The 19,190-nt window shown below is 43.5% G+C and overlaps 2 protein-coding genes across 7 annotated transcripts in view; both read right to left on the bottom strand.

Annotated features, from left to right (window-relative positions):
- Positions 1 to 102: 102 nt before the first annotated feature.
- LOC118225205 (ras-related protein Rab-11B) lies at positions 103 to 7,810 on the bottom strand. The gene is made up of 5 exons (XM_035413301.1): positions 7,639 to 7,810; positions 4,939 to 5,134; positions 2,843 to 3,036; positions 2,664 to 2,744; positions 103 to 2,448 (listed from the first exon to the last, which is right to left on the bottom strand). The coding sequence occupies exons 1-5, from the start codon at positions 7,676 to 7,678 to the stop codon at positions 2,303 to 2,305; spliced, it is 657 nt and encodes a 218-aa protein (XP_035269192.1). The 5' UTR covers positions 7,679 to 7,810; the 3' UTR covers positions 103 to 2,302.
- A 4,236-nt stretch (positions 7,811 to 12,046) lies between these two features.
- Positions 12,047 to 19,190, bottom strand: part of pip5k1ca (phosphatidylinositol-4-phosphate 5-kinase, type I, gamma a) — a 49,269-nt gene continuing 42,125 nt past the window's right edge. For 3 of the 6 annotated variants that reach the window (XM_035415718.1, XM_035415717.1, XM_035415714.1), the window contains exons 17-18: positions 15,625 to 15,711; positions 12,047 to 13,500 (exon numbers count right to left, since the gene is read on the bottom strand). In XM_035415718.1, the coding sequence (XP_035271609.1) occupies positions 13,498 to 13,500; positions 15,625 to 15,711 (90 nt within the window). In that variant the 3' untranslated portion in view covers positions 12,047 to 13,497. The remainder of the gene's footprint in view (positions 13,501 to 15,624; positions 15,712 to 19,190) is intronic. The other 3 variants (XM_035415720.1, XM_035415716.1, XM_035415719.1) reach the window with 2 other exon arrangements.

Raw genomic sequence — 19,190 nt, forward strand, 5'->3', positions numbered from 1 at the left:
TGCCGCCTACCGTAGGAAAATATATTTCTGGAAGTAGCTGCCCCATTACTAAAACCAAAATGTATACAATGTTCACATATAAATAAATACAAGGACAAGAGATTGTTTGGCAACTTATTTATCCACCATACATATTAACCATGCTCAAATTAAGTGATGTATATATATTTACATAGTGGATTGCACTTAAAATATAGAAACCATTGCTGAAACAGGAAGTGAATGAGAAAGCACACTTAAAAATCATTTTCCAGTGTTGCAAGTGGACATTTCAAAACAAAATGATTAAACTCATTTCTGTAAATCAACTAATAGGGTATTCATTTCAAATGCTGTATTTCTGCAGGTGAAGGGTCTGGCTAATTCTCATAACTAGCTTTCTATGAATGCCAGGAATACTTTGACATGAAAAAAGATCTGTTAGGAAGTGGTGTTATCAAGCATACAAAAAGGAAAAGTTTCACATTCAGAAATGTTTTATCTAGGCTGTAATAAATTGCCTAACAGTATCGGCTGAATATACTCAACTGCTTTTGTTCTTAGGACCACATAACTATACTTTTTTATATGACCCAGAAAGAATATTTAAGACATTTGATTATTCTTGCGTACAAGCATAGCTTCTCTATGAATTGCACAAGATTCTAAGCATTGCATTTCTATGCATTCTTGAGTGTCTATTTCAAGATCAGGTTGTCTGTTAGGAAATACCAGAATACTGGTGGTTTCTGAAATGTTTCAACAAGGCCACAAGCTGTCTCTTCAGAAGATCATGCCAAAAACTCAGACCTTGTAAACCAATTAAGAGACTGTAGCTATCTTTAAAGAGGTTATATACATTAACGTGATAGGTATTGCTTCCATAGTAAAATTGCTATATTAAATCATGAGTCTAATATACTTTACAAGGGAGTATCAACATGCAAAAGAGCAAGGGGCAACCATATACTACCCCATAATTTGCTGATCAAAATAAAGGAGATACAATCTTGCAATGTAACCTGAACTTCTACATATACAAGTGTTTGCAGGGCGTGAAACTTAGTATTATTAAGTAAGAAGCTCAGGGACTTTAAAGAATGAATAGTGTTCAAACATTTGTTTGCCGATCAAAGGAAAAATTCAGTTTGGTGCAATTTCATTGGTATTTGACAATGAACAAATGAATTTAACTGTGAAGCTTCAAGTTGTTGGATGTGTGACAGGAAATTACTTGCAAGAACACTCCAAAATGGCATTTCTACCAGTTGGAGACAACATAAGGCATTTAAAAAGCTTTGCTAAAGTCATGTCTTCCCCCAAATAAGCAGCACTGCCAATCCCGACAGAGACGTTTTCTTGATTCTACTAGTTATAGTACTAGTTATTGTCCTAGAAGATTGTACCCTTCTTCTAGGACACTGCTTCTCCATATGCAAAACCAGACTTATTTCTATTCTTATAAAGGCCAACTTGTCAACACAATCTTATTTAGTTGTTGGTTTAACATGAGGCATTTTTCAATGCATGTGGTTTACATTATTTTAAAGATGATGCATATGAAATATAATTGACAGGACAACCGTTTCTGTCGCAGTAAAAATCCATCAGATATTGTAAATAGACTGCAGAGAAAATAGGAACCCTTATTAAAAGTAAAAGGGCGCATATCTAGCGACTATTACTCATAATAAAAGACAGTGCACACTATTTTAGAAAAGTCACATCCACTTGTCGTTTTGACAGCTTACTGTTCTGATGAGACTGACTACAGGGCACGCAGCCTTCCTTTGGTATCTCTGTGATCCTGACGAGATGATTCATTTGCCAATTTTTTGACAGGCATGTCTAAGTCAGCCAATGTTTGATTCTACTCAGATCCCTACCACTCTGGCTCATTTCACGCCCTGCTCAGAACAGGGAGCCCAGATAATGCGAGCAGGCACCCCCGGCAGCTCGGGTCAGACTGATCTCTCACCATCCCTTCCACAAGAGCGGGTCACATGATCAGTGCCCAACTTCCCAGCGCCTAAGTAAAATCTTGTCACAGTTTCAAACAAAACAAAACAAAACAAAAAGATAGAGAGAGAGGAAATGTTCAGGTTGGGAAAAAAGTAATAAAAGGTACAGTAAAAGAACAGAGAGGAATGTTTGCCATAAAGTTACAGCTTCATAGACGAGGAAGAATCTCCACAGAAAACACAGAGGGGTGAAGAGAAAGCAGCAGCAGCAGCAGCACAACAAGGGAGCAAAGCGAAGATGAATGGCGAGAGGGAACGAGAGGGGAATAGGGGAGGGGTCGGCTCCTGACGAGGGTCAGGGGTCACAGGTTCTGGCAACACTGCAGTTTGTTGCCCCTTTGCCCGTCAGTGGTGGGCGGAACGCTGATGTCCACTACATTGTTGCCTGGAGACTCATCGTGCGCCGACCGGTCAGCGATCTGCTTCTGTGACACGATGCGGTAAATCTCTGCAGCGGAAATAAGCGCCTCGGTCAGTGGCAGCAGGAATAAACATCAGGTTACATCACTGAGAAATGTCAGCCAGAGATAAAATGATAGAATTAATCATAAGATTAGGAGGAGTACATAGTACTACTGAACACGGTCTCAGTATTACTGCACTCCAGTTTCAGCAGACCATCACCAATCAGATGCGTCCATTATTCCCACATGACTTCCGTACCTGTGAGAATGTTTTTGAAAGCCTCTTCTACGTTGGTTGAGTCCAGCGCTGAGGTCTCGATAAAGGAAAGGTTATTCTTCTCTGGAGATGGAAAAGGAAAGAGAGCGTGAGGTAATCAGACAGTCGGGCCGTGCTGGTGACTGATGTTAAGCCGCAGCGTGCCCAGTAAGGCGCTTTACCCGCGAAGGCGCGCGCCTCGTCGGTGGGCACTGCCCTCAGGTGGCGCAGGTCGCTCTTGTTGCCCACCAGCATGATGACGATGTTGTTGTCGGCGTGATCCCGCAGCTCCTTCAGCCAGCGCTCCACGTTCTCATAGGTCAGGTGCTTGGCGATGTCATACACCAGCAGTGCCCCCACCGCCCCCCGGTAGTACCTGATAGAAACAGCACAGGTCACACACTGGAGGATTCATTCCTATACCCCCCCTGCAAGTTCCACCAAAGATTCAACTCCTGAGAGGGAAGAGGCAGGGACTTCAGGGAGATGGGGAGCCCCAGGACCCAAATGCAGAAGCATAAAGAAAATACCTGTAATGTTGAGCCCACTGATGTCTGTTTTGGTGTTATATCTTATCACCGCCAAATGTAAATGCAATGCAGAATGTAGCCACTGTGCATTGCTAGCTGGAACAATTCTCACACCATTATATAAAAAAATTGTAAACATTTTAAAATTTTAAATATATTTCCCCTGATGAACCACTACGCTGATGAGCAAACGTGGCGTGCACGATCCCTGGCTAGCCCTGTATCACATTGTTTTCCAGAGGTTTATATATAAAATAACATGCCTTGTAGAGCCAATTGAACTGAACATGCAGCTGAAAGGCCAAAAATCCAGAGGAGTTTCTCTGAATTGCGCGTGACTCAAATGCTGCAGAAGGCTAAAGGAAGGAAGGGAGCAGACCTAGCGAAGGGAAGGGAGGAAAACACTCAGCAAAACTATTGTCAGCAGCACGCAGTTAGGCAGCCATGCTGAATTATACAGTGAGCCTCGGTCCGCCATTTCATTCACCCCCACCACAACAAAATTTATCCTAATATTATCCCTACGACAAAGAATGTTCAGGTAACACTATAGTTTAAAACAGCCAACACAGTTAATTCTATTTACATTTATTGCAAAATGCTTATAAAACTTAAACTTGAACCTAGGGGTTGACACCAATAACTAGTGTGAATAATATATGAAAGAATAATGTAATAAAATGTATCACATACACATAATGCTAAATAGGTCAATAATATAATTCACATTCTTGTGTAGAATAATATTGGCAGCAGAAACCAAGGAAATAGTAAAAGCATGCAAATTAGGATATCAGCTCAGAACGAAATTAGGCTAACTGCAGGACAAAGCTGCAGAAGATGAGGGCAAACAAGATTATTTTTAATTGGTCTATTTGTTTGCGAGCTGCAATTTATTTTTAGCAACACCTTAGACACCTGTTCCTCAAATTAAATTTCCTTCACATTCCGACAGATACCAATAAATTGTAAGCTCTAAGAAAACAACCTGGTCTCTCAGACTGCCTAAAGCTCTGAAATCAGCCACTCTAAATTTTTACTGAGACTAAATCTTAACAACCAACCAGCACAGCTCTCTGCTTCACTCTCCCTACTGTACTTTCCAATGCTCTGATCCTCTCTAAAGTACTCAGATGACAGGCAGCGAGCATGCATGTGTTTGGAAGGTGGGGCTTTGGAGGGAGAACAAAGGGGGGGGGGTGGAATGTTTTTTCCCCCAGAATCTAGCTCTCTCTCTCTCTCGCTTGTTTCATTTGGAGAGAAGTTTAAATTCTTGTGGAATTAATTCACATTTAAACACATTCCACAAGTAACTCTTTCATGAAACAACATTTCATAATTTACCCAAGGTCATCTGTGTGGTATGATAGCCAATGTTGACCAAGCTAACATTTCATGACCTACTGAACTGCAATGTAAATTGCTTTTCTTCAAGCACGTGTTTGGCTTTGAAACTTCTGAAGTGAAACATTTACCGTCTTGGTTGCACTTAGGCACTGTAATTGCTGCTTGCAGGTAATTTAAAATTAATGTTTAGGGTGTGGCACACACTCCAGCTTTGTCGAATGCATAATGATTCACACCGATGATCACTGAGTTCCCTCTGCATGCTGAAAGTTTCCATGCCATTTTGAGACCCTTTTTCCTGCTAGGGTAAGGTGAGGTGATTTCCCGGAACGCTCTCAGGCCCTCTTTGCCCACCCCCTGATGTCACTTCCTCCCTTCCTGCCCCAGCAGCCCACACTCACGCTGAGGTGATGGCTCTGTAGCGCTCCTGTCCCGCTGTGTCCCAGATCTGAGCCTTTATCGTCTTCCCGTCCACCTGGATGCTGCGGGTGGCGAACTCCACGCCGATGGTGCTCTTGCTTTCCAGGTTGAATTCGTTCCGTGTGAATCGGGACAGCAGGTTACTCTTCCCCACACCAGAGTCTCCGATCAGCACCACTGTGGTGAACAGGCAGGGTCAGAAACATGTAGTCTTGCAGGCTTCCATTAACAGCACCCAGGAGTCCCAGCAAATGGGGCCACAGGACTACCACAATTTCACAACCCAACTGAAGACACCCCTGTTTGAGCCTGTCAAGAAATAGCTTAGATTCCACCTCTCATCATCATGTCATCATTAGTCATTCACTCAGCACTGACACACCGAGAGCAGAAGCCAGCACAAACACCCCCAGATTAGCACTGTGTCACACTCAAATCTAGGACACCATAATAAAAGGGCTTAACCAGTCAACCAGCGGAGCTTAGCAACATTAATTGCCCTCTCTTTCAACCCCCCAATCCTTGTGTTTACATGTAGTCTGTTAATAAAGTAGAAAAAAAGCCCAGTTGCTATCCTTCAATTGATTTGCATGTAATGGGCAAGTGCATGCATTTGAATGCTTAAAAATATCCAACAGCATGTCCTCAATTTCATAGTAGCAGACTTATTCCTGGCCTGCTTTAATACCCCAAGCATCAGCAGGAGGTGTCAAGCACTTAATTACTGATGACTAACACTAATATTACAACATGGTCAACGCATTTCTAAATCACTAATGTAAACATATCTGTCTGTTCTACATCAGGCCCAACTTAATCTCTCTGTCAGTTCAACACCGGATGAGCAACACTGAAAGCATTCTCATTACCATGTTGTAAAGTGTTCAGCACTTTGAAAAAGCTGATAACTGAGTAAGTCATGCACAGCCCAACAAAGGTATGACAAATTTGACCTTTGGTCCTGGCACCAAGAACCAACAGGCACGATTCTAAGTTCTAACCCTTCAGCATTTTCATATGGAACAGCTCAAATCTATGCAAATCATTACACCGGAAATCAAGGCCAAAGTAAAAAGGCAAGACAACACCCAACAAACAGTAAACTCTTATTGGTTCATTTAAAGCAATAGCCTACTTCTACGCAAAACTGATGTGGTTTAATGGCCAAAGTAAAACTTCGTTTCCCAATGACAGAATACCTTTCTGTGGCCTCTGAACACATTTAGATATAACGTTGTGCGTTTAATTTGGGGGGAAAAGCCCCATCATGAGAAGTACTTTCCCTACTGTAGTAAACTCTGAACTGACTGCTAAGTTAGCGGGTACAGCTACATCCCCTCAGTTACAACACACTATACTCATGTCAACAACGTTGCCAGCCAAACAAGCCAAAATAGGAACACGGACACAGGACTGTGTTTACAACCATTTCATAACTTCACACAACGGTCTATCTAGCCAGGAGCAAAATGTTTAATTAACTGTTGTTGAATTAATCTGGTAAAGATTTAAAGTATAATTCGGTGAATCATCGATTGTTTTCGATGGAAAACCTGTTGATCATTGAAAGCCAACTTAATAAATTCAGTTGAGGGCTAACGTTAGTTATCTTGCAATATAGCTATTTTGAAATAACGGCAGCCAACTCCCATATTAAGCATGATCATTAGCCATCTACTTTGGGCGACAAATAGCATGGACTAACATAGCTTGTTAGATAGACGTCGTGCCTGACGTTTTGCTTAAACAAATTTCACCCCCATGGGGCAAGGAATTTCAAGTTAAGCCATCCCTGTCTGTATAAATCAGACTATTGGGTGGCTGGCAAGCAAGGTAGCCGTAGCTAACAGTCTGCTAACAGAACCCGTGTGATAATGCCAAGTAAGACTATAAACAGCTAGCTAACAAGCTGCACATTAATAAGCACCATTTTGTTCACGACTATGTCCGTTGTCATAACAAGAACACGCTCTACATTACCGTTATTGCAGAATTAAGTTCAGTTTGCTAGCTAGCTCCGTAGCTAGCACAAGCTAACGTCAAACTTTCCTAACGCTAGCTTGCTCTTGCTAACTGGCTACCTGTAGGCTAACTAGCTAGCTAGCAAGCAAATCACAACATCGCCGTAATTAACGTCGATAGTGGGATAACATCAGCTATGATATCCCCTAACAATATACATTATAGCATTGACAAATTCATAATTTCGAAACTAGTCCATAAACGCATTCCTATATGACTATGAACTGAATAAACATAGCTAACTTTTGGACGTAATTTTTGTGAATTGCTGCAATCGAGTGTTTGGTCCTGGAATACCGTTATTAGCTTAAAAAGCGGAAATCATACAGGCTATCCAAGTAGCTAGCTAATATTAACTAGATGTATCCATCGTCATGCTGTTCGGTTCAAGAACATAGTTATAACTAACTATGAACCTGAACATGTTTCGGTAAAAAAAAAACAACAACAGCGAACGGTTTACTGAAACACAAACTACTATCGGCACCAGGTCAGTTCTTATGTTACCAAGCTAGTCTGTTGAAGACAAGCAAGGCTGCACAGGCCGCTGTCGCGTCTAGTTCGCTAGCTAGCAAGGGTCGTTTGATTTCCTCCTTGGATTCACATCAGCATAGCTCATCACAGCCGCAGGTTTTCTTAATCTTGAAGTCGTCTCTCACCTTTGAATAAATAATCGTACTCGTCATCCCGGGTACCCATCTCGACGATGCGTTTTTTAATGTGAGTATAGCTGAATTGGTTTGCTGCCTATGTATTTTCTGTCAACCAAAAGGTTTCAGCTTCGCTCCCACTTCAACCGGCAGGAAACCAAACGGCTTCTGAACTGCAGAGCACGTGAGATGAGTGACAGGTATGACTCCCAATTAGAAGCGATTATTTTTTAATTGAGGGCCAATGGACAAATCGTATTTAGATTGCGATCACTGGCAAATCGGAATTTTCACTTAAGAATGTGGGTGTAGTCCATTAAGCTGCAGTAACTCAAAACAGCCCGAGTAGAGTATTTGCGTAGCTAGGTTAACAAAGAGCATTAACTATTTATCCGCCCCACATTTCCTGGGGTAGTTATACAGTCTATGGGACGGATAGGTTTGTTAGCGAACACGAATACATACTTAGGTATCGGAAATTGTAAGGCGGTTGGTGGTCCTAGTTATTCTCTTTATTAGCCAATTAATTTTAATTTAAATATAACCACGCAAGCATGAACATACCCCGCTTTGTTACAAGTTAGTAGCTGGCTATACCAAATGGCCAACTGAGTGGTTTTATGTTAGTGAAATTCCATTAGAAAAGCGTATTCCTATACAGTCGTTAATGTACTTTATTTTAAAGGGTTTAACCAACAGTATTTTCGATGAACAACCCACGCAAAATATAAAAACGGGTTTAATTGTTTATGAAAGTAACATGACAACATACCACAATAAAAAGTGGCCTATACTCTTACATCCATTTATTTTTTGCAATTTGATATAAAGGCGCAACATAAATTCTTTAAGTTCTAGTTGCTTGCGAACGAAAATAATCACTGCTGCCTTCTGTTGCAGATCCAAATGGGAGGATTAATTTAATAATTTCACAGAATCAGCCTGTGGGCTGCTCCACGGTGGAAAGTAAGTAACCCTGTCATATGTATCACAATGGGCATAAAAGGTTGCATCAATTTTAGGCTACTGCAGTATACTAATAATCGCCTACTGCATGTGGCAGATTGTTTATATTTTCTTTAATTTTCAAATATAAAAAAAATTCATAAGGATACCCGCTAAACACTGTGTACTCGTGATTTTCTCTAAATTAGATGTTCGTGTAAAAGGATTGTTTTAAATTCGCAATCCCATTATAATACAGCGAGTTTCCACTAGGAAATTGAGAAGGGAGCAACACTCCACGTGATCAAGTGCTGCTCACGGCCTTCTTTCAAAACGTGCTGAAGCAGGGAGTCTACGCAGTTTCCATGAAGTCAAATAGCAGATACTATACATCACATTGATTCATGTCGTAAGACAACGAAATGGTGATTTAGATACAGCTTATTTTGTCAGGATAAACTTTTAGAATACAACTTTCATTTTAAAAAATTGGGTTGTACACTCAAAATTAAAGAAAAAAATTCAAGAACACAAAATGTAATGATTCCCTGAATATAGTATCTGTCCACAATAAAAAATACGCATTTTCTGATCAAACATATTTTCTGACCAACCAATCCTATATAGAAGAGCCAAACACTGTTAATTCCATAAATTATTTTATTCACTTTCCCTCAATTAACTTTTGTTTGCATGTACATTGAACATACTTTATTCTGAGATAAGTCTGAAATTTGCATCTTTTTTCTCATTGCGCCCAACAGTTCTGTCCAGTCAACATAGATTATGGGTTATTTTACAGTTTTCAAAGATATTTTAATACAGTAACCTCACTTATACTTGTACTTGTTTGAAATCCAATTTGTAAGCTGGTGCCACACAATTTGTACAGAGAAAAACAGCTGAAAAGAAAATGAAGAGCAAATAAAAAATAAAAATCAGAGCAGTTTCTGTCACTGGCAGTTTAGCATAAAAATAAAATACTAGCCTAGTCTACTTAATCTGAATGAGACCAACAAATAAAGAAAAATATAAGTGTTTAAAAAATAAAGTCCCGTAATACATTTAGCCACAATATGGGCAGGTAACTGTGTAAGTCACAACAGCTTTTCAAAGATGTCTGTGAAAAAGATCTAGATGGTAAAATATTAAATAAAAATATAAGGAACATAAGGAAAATGTCACATCAGAAGTTTAAATGTAATATACATATATTGTAAAATGTATTTAACCATGTCATTGTACAATATATTTGCATAAAGGTGGATGTATCAATGACATTATATGATATTCTAATAAAAGTGGATATGACACACATTCCCTATATTTTTGTTTAATATTCTAACATACACTACAAGGGTGTCTAAACTTCTCTAGTTGTGATCCCAATTTACACAATCCAATTTGGTCCAAACTACTGATCAGTTTTCCTGGACCCTGATGCATTTCTGTACTGAAGTGCACACATTTCTGTATGCTGAGGCATTCACTTGCGTTTATGTCTTCTGTGTATAAAAAGTTACCTCATCTCTACAGATACCAACTTTTCCCCCATTCATTAGTATTGCTTCAAATGTTTTGTCTCTAGTCTGCAAGCTTTGCACAATTAACTTAAAGTTGCTTATGATTGTTCATTCACTACTGCCTCACACCGATTTCATTCGAGTGCAGTACCTTTAGCTGACAGGCTAACCACACCATGGAAAGTTCCTAATCTATATAATGTGCTGAGCAGTTTGTAAAAGCACCTGTAAAAGGTAACCAACCAGTGTGCAAGGTTGATAGAGAGCGAGTCAATTGTAGGATCTGGTCAAAAACAAACAAACAAACAAACAAACAAACAAATAAACACAGCGGTAAGAAACCCTGCACTTGACAATGGAAATGTTTTCTCACCTCATAGGCGGAACACTAGCACAAGAGAGACACACAGACAGCATTCCCCGCTTGCACATTACAGTTACAGAGATTAAGCAATACAGAAAGACGCATGTTGCTTCGGAAACATGAGCAAATACAATATTTCATAGACAAGGAACTGTTTTATTCTGTATGCGTTCAGTCCAGACACACAATTACAGCCATCTATTTACCTTTATGTGGAAATAGATGGATATATATATACAGATATATATATATATAGTTACGTATTTCTGATATGCATTATTTATATTAAAAACATGCTATGCCTTTATGAAAAAAGACTCTCGCCAAGAGAGGGTACACAGCGTTTGGAACACGCACACACACACATGTACACACAGAAACGGCTAAAGTGTAGGGACGCCCCGCTATAGAGAACATTGCATGTACAGTACAACTCTCTGACAACTTTAGAGTCAGGCAACTTTTCCAAAGAAACCGCTCTGATTTAACACAATAAATACAGCTGCATTTCACTATCGTAATGAAGTACATGGTACAGTAAATCTGCTGTGGATCTTAATCAAGTCTTCCTAGCAGCCAGCAAAAGATTAAATAAAATACAAAATAATATTCTCCAGTTAAAATGGAAAATATATATTTTTATATATATATTTATATTCTTATATACACATCCCCAGGAACAATGATTGAAATATTACTTGGAAAGAAAAAAGAATATCTCTAAAAAAAAAGGTCTAATGAGGTACCCCCCCCCCCCCCCCCCCATTTCTCAATAAGGCAATCAAATACTAAATAGCAACAATTTATAAATATATTGCTGTTACACTCACTTTGTTGTCATTGGTAACAGCAACTGATTAACTGGCCACTGCACATCATAACAATGAACAGTATTTTATAATAAATTTTTTATAAATCTCAATCTCCCCAGAAAACATAAATAATTAAAAGGTGAGTACACAGTAGACATGAATACCAACACATTTCAATTGCATGACACAGGAAAAAGGGGAACAAAATCAAATATTTAAGTGTTTGCACAAACACAGACAGGTGGAAATAAAATGGACACAAACAGAAGACGTAAAGCAAATGTGAAGATGCTGACCCAATGTTTAAAAGGCAACCTGAAAAACCAAACAAATGAAAAACAAAAAAGGCAACCTGAAAAACCAAACAAATGAAAAACAAAAATGAAAATGCAAAAATATAAAAAAAAAAATAAAAAAAAGACTATTTTTAAAAAGAAAAAGAAAAAAATTGGGAGCTGTACAAACAACGCAAGGTATGGAGTTCTGTGGATTTCTTTTGCTATCTACAAGCTGTGACTCAACCTCAGTCTAGTCCTGGAGTGCTGTCAACCCAGATCAAATGATCTCTCTTCAGCCTGGGCACCAACACATACTTATGAAGGGCTGGACAGGCAGCTTTATCCAATGCAAATGTACACACAGACACACGCGCATGCACGCACACACACACACAGACACACGCGCATGCACGCGCACACACACACAGACACACGCGCATGCACGCACACACACACACAGACACAGACACAGACACACACAACACACACACAGACACAGACACAGACACACACAACACACATAGACGCACAGACACATACACACATGCACGACTGCACGCACACACACAAAACACACAGACGCACACGCAGACAGCAGAGTAAAATAAAATAACCAAACTGAGGACACTGAAGGGATATCACCCCCCCTAACTTAAAAGGAGAGCTCTCATACAAAACCCATAGAATCATGATGGAAATGCCATCACTGTGACTACAGGAAAGACTAACCTACGGTAAAGGGATGGCATAATTAGGCTCTATGAGTCAGACTGTGTTTTTGGGTAATGCCTGCAGTTTGCCAGATTCTGCAGCTCACCTGTAATTTCCCAAAGCACAGCTTTGAGTGACAGCTGGGTTTCTCAAATGTTAGGCCTTGCCTGGAAGACATCCTCCTTGTCAAATAACTTCAAGACACTGAGACTAAGTCCCGACACTGTTAGCCTTGAAATAAAAACTTCTAATTTGACCATTTGGTTCATTTGCATCAACAGACAAACAAGAACCCTACAAGCATTTAATTGTATTGTCACAAGAGCCGTGAAGAAAATGATCAAAAGTGGGTTTTAAATGACAGAAATCCATAAAAGTACAAGCGATATAGTGAAGTCATCAGTACTTGCAGGAGTCAAACTGAATGTCTCACAAAACAGTAAAACCACAGAAAGAGACTTCATTTCCCCTTGATTTAAATAAATATTAGCTGAAAATAACAAATGAAATGGGGAGGATTTGTGAGATGCAGATTGGATGTTCCCCAGCTGTGGAGAGCAGCAGATCCAGTAGAAATCACAGAAACCCAAGCAGACGAGCACAAACCAACCAGAACACCAGAAGCTGTTAAAAACCCCTCTGACCGACAGTAGTGTTCCCCTACATTTAACATACAAGAGACATTTAAAATATGTTCACAGTTTTAAAATCGTTTGAAAAGTGCACAAATAAAAAAAAATGTAATTCATGATTAAAAAAAAAAAAAAAAACAATAGTATGCATAAGCATGATATATAAATAAACAGAACTGTAACTGTAAAAAGTTGAACTGTTTTAGCTGATATTAAGGGCTGGATCTAGAATGTGACAGGCTGAACCCTTCTGTGTTCTAAAAAGGGGCGGGGCAAACAGAGGGAAACCACACTAGAACTTACTGATGGGGCATGCAAGACTACAGCGGTTTGGAGTTCGCCTTGTCCTAGTGTGTGCGATATCGGCTGGAGTGACAGGGGGCGCTGCCGAGCGCCATCAGGAAGAGTCCGCGGGTAGTCTGGGGATTTAGTCCCATTGTTTTGTCCCTTTTAGGTTCCTCTTGTTTTGTTTCTTTGAGAAAGAGAGGCTGGGCAGAATCGCGTCCCCTGGCAGCGTGGGAGGGCTGGTGATGGGCGTTGCCCAGTGTCGATGGGCTCCAATCCGGAGACGCCGCCCCGCCTCGATTCCTTCAGCCGCCAAGTTTACTGTCGCGATGAAGAGGAGGGAGAAAGAGAGAGAGAGCGATCAAGAAATTTGCCGTGTCAGGTGACAGTAAACCGTAAAACCAAATCAAATTCACTCAAAATCACACAAACTCAAATCAAAATCTAACATCCCAGCATTCCAGAACAATCGCCTGATTGCTCATCAGCTATTTCAAGCAAGTCCACAGGGTGGAAAACCCATATCAGACCTCCTCTGAACAGCCTGCTTCACTGCGTCCAGCTGAAACATATCACAACACCCCAGTGCCCTTTAATAAAGAAATTCTGATGTTAAAATGAAATGGAGTCAGTTGACCTTAGCGAGCAGTTATGGTTGTGAAGTGAAGCATTATCTTGAGAATCCAGGGGTCTGCAGAGACTGAAGAGCACCCTCACAGCACACTGTGTGTACCAGTGTGTGCAGGATGCTCGCAGCACAAGTGCAAATGTGCAGAGCGTTTCACGGTCCTTCATCATTAGCAGAAGCAGCGATCGCAGTCCAAAGTCATGGACACGCCGGTCAGTGTGATGAAGAGGAGGATCCTGCAGGACCACAGACACTACTGACCTCACTGAGGGAACCCCATAGGGGTGAAATTTAAAATGTGTTCCCTGCAAGAACATCCCTTGGTTTCATCTCTCTATCTCTCCTCTCTCTTCCTCTGTCTCTTTCACACACACACACTGTCATACTCGCATATGCCCACTCAGGCACACGTGACCATGCATGCAGACAAACACAGACACACACGCTGGCACACAAAAGACACATACACAAGCGCACGCACACACAAACATGCGCACACACACACGCATGCACACACAAGGCACACGCACATATGGGGCGCACGCACACGCACACACAAGGCACACGCACATATGGGGCACACACGCACGCACACACACACACATACACACGCACACACACACCCACAGACCGTGTGTCTCTGTGCCAGCAGCAGTGGGAGTGCAGCAGGCGGTGCTGTGCACTGCATCTCACAGATGGGGGAGCAGAGGAGAGCCAGTCATTGTGGAGTCACTGCAGTGTGCAAAGGCTGCTGGGACTGAGAGAAGGGGAGAGAGAGAGCGTGATAGAGAAAGAGAGAGCAAGCAAAAGAGAGAGAGGGTGCAATAGAGAGGGAGAGAGAAAGACAGGGGAAAGAGAAAGAGAGAGGGGGAAAGAGAGAGAGAGAGAGAGGAGGGAGCGAGAAAAAGCAAGAGGGAGAGAGCTTGATAGAGACAGGGAGAGAGAGAAAGAGAGAGAGAGGGACACAGAGAGTGTGACAGAGGGAAAGGGAGAGAGCAATAGAGAGGGAGAGAGAGTGAGATAGAGAGAAAGGGGGGGGGGTGTGCTGGGATTTGACGGTGTGCCAGACTGCCCGCCCCACACTGCAGCCATGTTGAGGCGCTCCCCCAGTGAAAATGTGCACAAGCCTCTGCAACATTCAATGTGTGCAGAACCACCTAACCCACACATGAAGTCAGAATGGCTACTATTACAGAACCTGAGACCACCATTGTGATCCACAGGAAGGAGCTGATCCATCTGGTACGCATCTGACTGACAGCTTCAGTTTTGCAAATGAAATTATACAGCTGAAGGGTAAAACAGAAACTCCTCGACTGAGACTACAACCTCAGATTAGTGGATTACGAGCCTGAAGGACTCTGCCTCACGCTGTTTTCAAAGTGCTGGGGTGTCAGGAGTGAGGGTTACGAGGGCTGAAGGGGTTAAATGCAGAATTCATTCAATTATTCAGTTCCAGTGAAACTGAATAGAAACGACCGGACTCCAAATCCAGGGCAGCGGGAGGTTTTCCATGCTTAGCTTGCAAATCGGTTAAAAACAACCACAGTAAAAAAAAAAAAGAAGAAAAAAATGCAAGGGGTCTAGTAATGCTAATGATGATGACAAAGGAGCAGAACAGATAGAAAAAAAACACATGCAAGCGGATTCACACAGCGCAAAGCCTAGGACACCAAGCGGCTTGGTGCCGGGGTAGAGGAGGGGGGCAGCGTCAGCTTATCGACAAAGGCTGGCCGCTGGAGGTCCGGGGTGGGGGCATCCGGGGGGGGGGGGGGGGGGCGGGGGAAGGGTCCCAGGGACGAGCAGCTCGCACTTACTGTCTCGCTCTCCCCGTCTGACACGGGCTGAGAGTCTGTGCCATAGTGCAGCGGAGAGTACACCCAGCTCCTGTCCTCGGGAGGCTGCTATCGGGTGACGGTGACAGCAGGGGGCGCCAGAGAGAGAGAAAGAGCCACAGGACGCACACAGAACCAGAGGCGGCGAGAGAGAGAAAACAAGACAAGGCAGGGAAAAAGAAAAATTAGAGGTGCCAGAATAAAAGGTTGGAAAAGAATGAGGTGGAGAAGAGCGTGCCCAGTCGGCTGCACTAATATATTTTAACCCTCGTTTTGGAAATGCAGGTCCGTTAATTCTTCCATTTGTACAGTAATTCCAATTGTACACAGAACCAATCTTAGCAACATAAAAAGGTCTTACTTAAGGACTGCACAACTTTCATAAGCACTAGAGTATTCATAAGCAGTGATGCCAGCCAACATAGCTGCATTACCAACGGTGTGACATAGCCATGGAATTTTAATGTGGTATGTCTCAGTGAAATCAAACCTAAAAAGTATGCTGACAGCAAACCCTAAAACAGCCCATATCCAATCGGCACAAACTAATGAACGCTAATTTATTTGATTCTAATGTAGAAAATTCAAAAACTCAAAAGAAGCGTTACATCTGAAATCTATCTCTACTGATTTTGGCACCCACCCACCCGACCTTACTGCAAAAACCCATAAATGGTAGCACTCTTTTTTCGGAAATCTCTAATTCATCTGAATAATGAGATGTAGCTGAAATAACAAAATGGATGATTCAGAGAGGCGATGTACAGCTTGAGCCAGAGAGAGGAAGTTCGGCAGGAGGAGGAAGGAGGGTGGTTTCCCCACAGTGACGTAGATCACAGGTGTTTCAATCAGGATCTGCTGCCCGGAGTTCAGACCAAGGCCAAACAAATGAGAGAGAGATGTGGCTACATTTTCACCCCAGGTCACGTCTCTCCGTCTCTCTTAGTCTCTTTCTCTTTTTCTTCCCTCACTTGTTCGGCTAGTCCCACCCGACGCCCAGACAATTCCCCGGCCTTCATGTTATCTTTGATTGGACACGATAGCGGCCAAACTCTTTTGTGTCCCTCACGGTACCATAAAACACTCGATCCAACATCATTTACCACAAGGCACTGTGCTGGGCTTGCACCACAAGAGCCCTCCCCCCGCCCCTAACCTCATATAAAAAAAACCATCAGTCAAGCGCAAGCGTTCTGCTCAAAGTGACTCCTGTTCCACTCAAGTGCCTCGGCACAAAGCAACTCCCATCCATTTCACAGATAAAGCGCCAAGGCCACGCTTCGGCTGGGAGAAACCCAAAAGTGAGGACGGATATTGAGATACAGAGCCTGTGTGTGCACACTGGGAAAGCCAAATTAAACGGGGCAGCTGAGGACAGGCACACAGGTGAGGCCCAGACGGCCTGAACGCGCAGTGCGGCTCGACCACGCCCGCGGCCCGGGTCACTTACGCCAACGCTGGAGCTCGCGTTTAGCCTCCTGCGGCGCGGGACGGGGGAGTAGACCCAACATCGCCCGTCCGAGAACTGACGCCGCACCCCGAGGGAGGGGGGCGAGATGAGGCGGAGGAAGAGAGGAAGGAGGGGGCGGGGGAGGGGGATGGGACAGCAAGGAAGGAGGAACAGACAGAATGGAGACAAAAAGAACAGTGAAACGAAACTGCGAACACAATGAAGATGGGAAAGACAGCTGGAGACAAACGAAAGGTCCAGAATGCAAAGGTGAGAGACAGACGCCCAGAGAGATGAAAGATTAATGGGTGCAGGAGAGAGGAGTGATTGTTAAATGCCATGAATGATAAATTAAAGAATGCTAAACACTTGGAATGATAAATGGATGATAAGAAGGCTGGATGCCCCCAACCCCTCAGTCACGACTGGAGAGAGATCCCGCCATTAATGAGCGCCGCGGAGGGGAAACAGGAAATGAAAAGCGCTTCAGAATGAATGAGCTCAGCTGCAGCCATGAGCCCTCACACACACACACACACACACGCACACGCACGCACGCACACACACACAGACACACACACACACGGAGAGACACACATGCACAGACACGCGCACACACACGCACATACACACACACGGATGCATTCACACAGTCACACTACCGCTTCCCAACCACAGTTTAATTTCAGCAATCACTACAGCGAGAGTCCCTGTCTCTCATAAAACATGCGCTACTGCTGTCAGGAGTCCAAGGGCGGCCATGCTTTCTTCAGCACTTCACTGTCCAACGGGCATCATCTTATTTATGCATTTATATGAGCAGAAAAGCCCCAGGAACACTCTAAAAAGGCTTTGCACTGCATGCTGGGTATTTTGTTATGAGAAGGCGCGGCACGCACCGCCCCCACATGCACCGACACACTCCGGGGTGAGGAGTCCGCACCTGCTCACCGCCTCAGGGACCCGTTCCACACACCCGGCAGGGCAACGCGGCGTTTAGGACCCTTCCGAGGTGTGAAGTGCGTGTTTGAGTTTCTCAAATGAAATAAAATCACAAACGAGTCTGCGGTGGCCGCCTGCGATTCCCAAGCCCTCGGGCTGCATCAGCCGGCAGAGTGCGCAGAGTCTGAAACACGCCGCCTCTCGCTGCCAGCCAGACGCTCAGAGAAAAACAGGCAGGCGCCCAACCACAAGGCCCCGTTCCACACAGGTGTCAGCTTCTTCATTTGGAAGAGGAGGGGCATCGCGTGCAAACAAACCACACAAACACGCACCGCACGCCACACACCGAAAGGCACACACACACACACACAGCTGAGAGCCGAGGGAGGATAACGTGCTGAAGGAAGGACAGAACCCGCCCGCCCCGCTCTCTGGAGCTTCGCCATCTGCAGAGTCCCCTCGGAACGGCTGCACCTGGCTGTCCGTCTGTCCGTCTGTCCGTCCGTCCGTCGCGTGCGGACCAACCTGGCAACCCCCCGCCCCCTTTAAACTGCCCCTCCCCCACCCTGACGACAGCTCGGATCAAAGGCCTTTCTGATCTGATGAGACGCTGCAGATGTGAAGCAGGAGAAAGGACGGCAGGCCGTCACTCAGACACACGGCCACGGCCACGCCCCCGGCCACGCCCCCTCCCTCCCTCCCTCTCTCTCTCTCTCACCCTCACAGCTCCACCAGGTCCTCCCGACTGCGTCTCTGCAGAACATCAATGCAGCGCAGCGCTTTGTCACAGTCCATTCAGCGAATGACGCACGCACACCCACATCACACAACCGAAACTGAGCTGGGCCTTTTCACCCGTCCTGCTCTTACGCAATCCACACAGAGCCATCCCTTTGTAGCACACACACGCGCACACCATTCTGGTATAAAGAGGGCAAACAAATAACAAGTAACATATCATAGTATATCCAGACCAGGGGTGTCAAACCCTGTTCCTGGAGATCTACCGTCCTGTAGGTTTTCATTTCAACCCTAATTAAGCACGCATGAATTCTTCTAATTCTCAGCTCTTTGAGCTATCAATCTAGCTGCTGAACAAGGTGTGCTTTGTTTGTGTTGTAGTGAAAACCTGCAGAACGGTAGATCTCTAGGAACA

The sequence above is a fragment of the Anguilla anguilla genome, chromosome 4, assembly GCF_013347855.1.
Source record: "Anguilla anguilla isolate fAngAng1 chromosome 4, fAngAng1.pri, whole genome shotgun sequence".
NCBI lineage: Eukaryota > Metazoa > Chordata > Actinopteri > Anguilliformes > Anguillidae > Anguilla > Anguilla anguilla.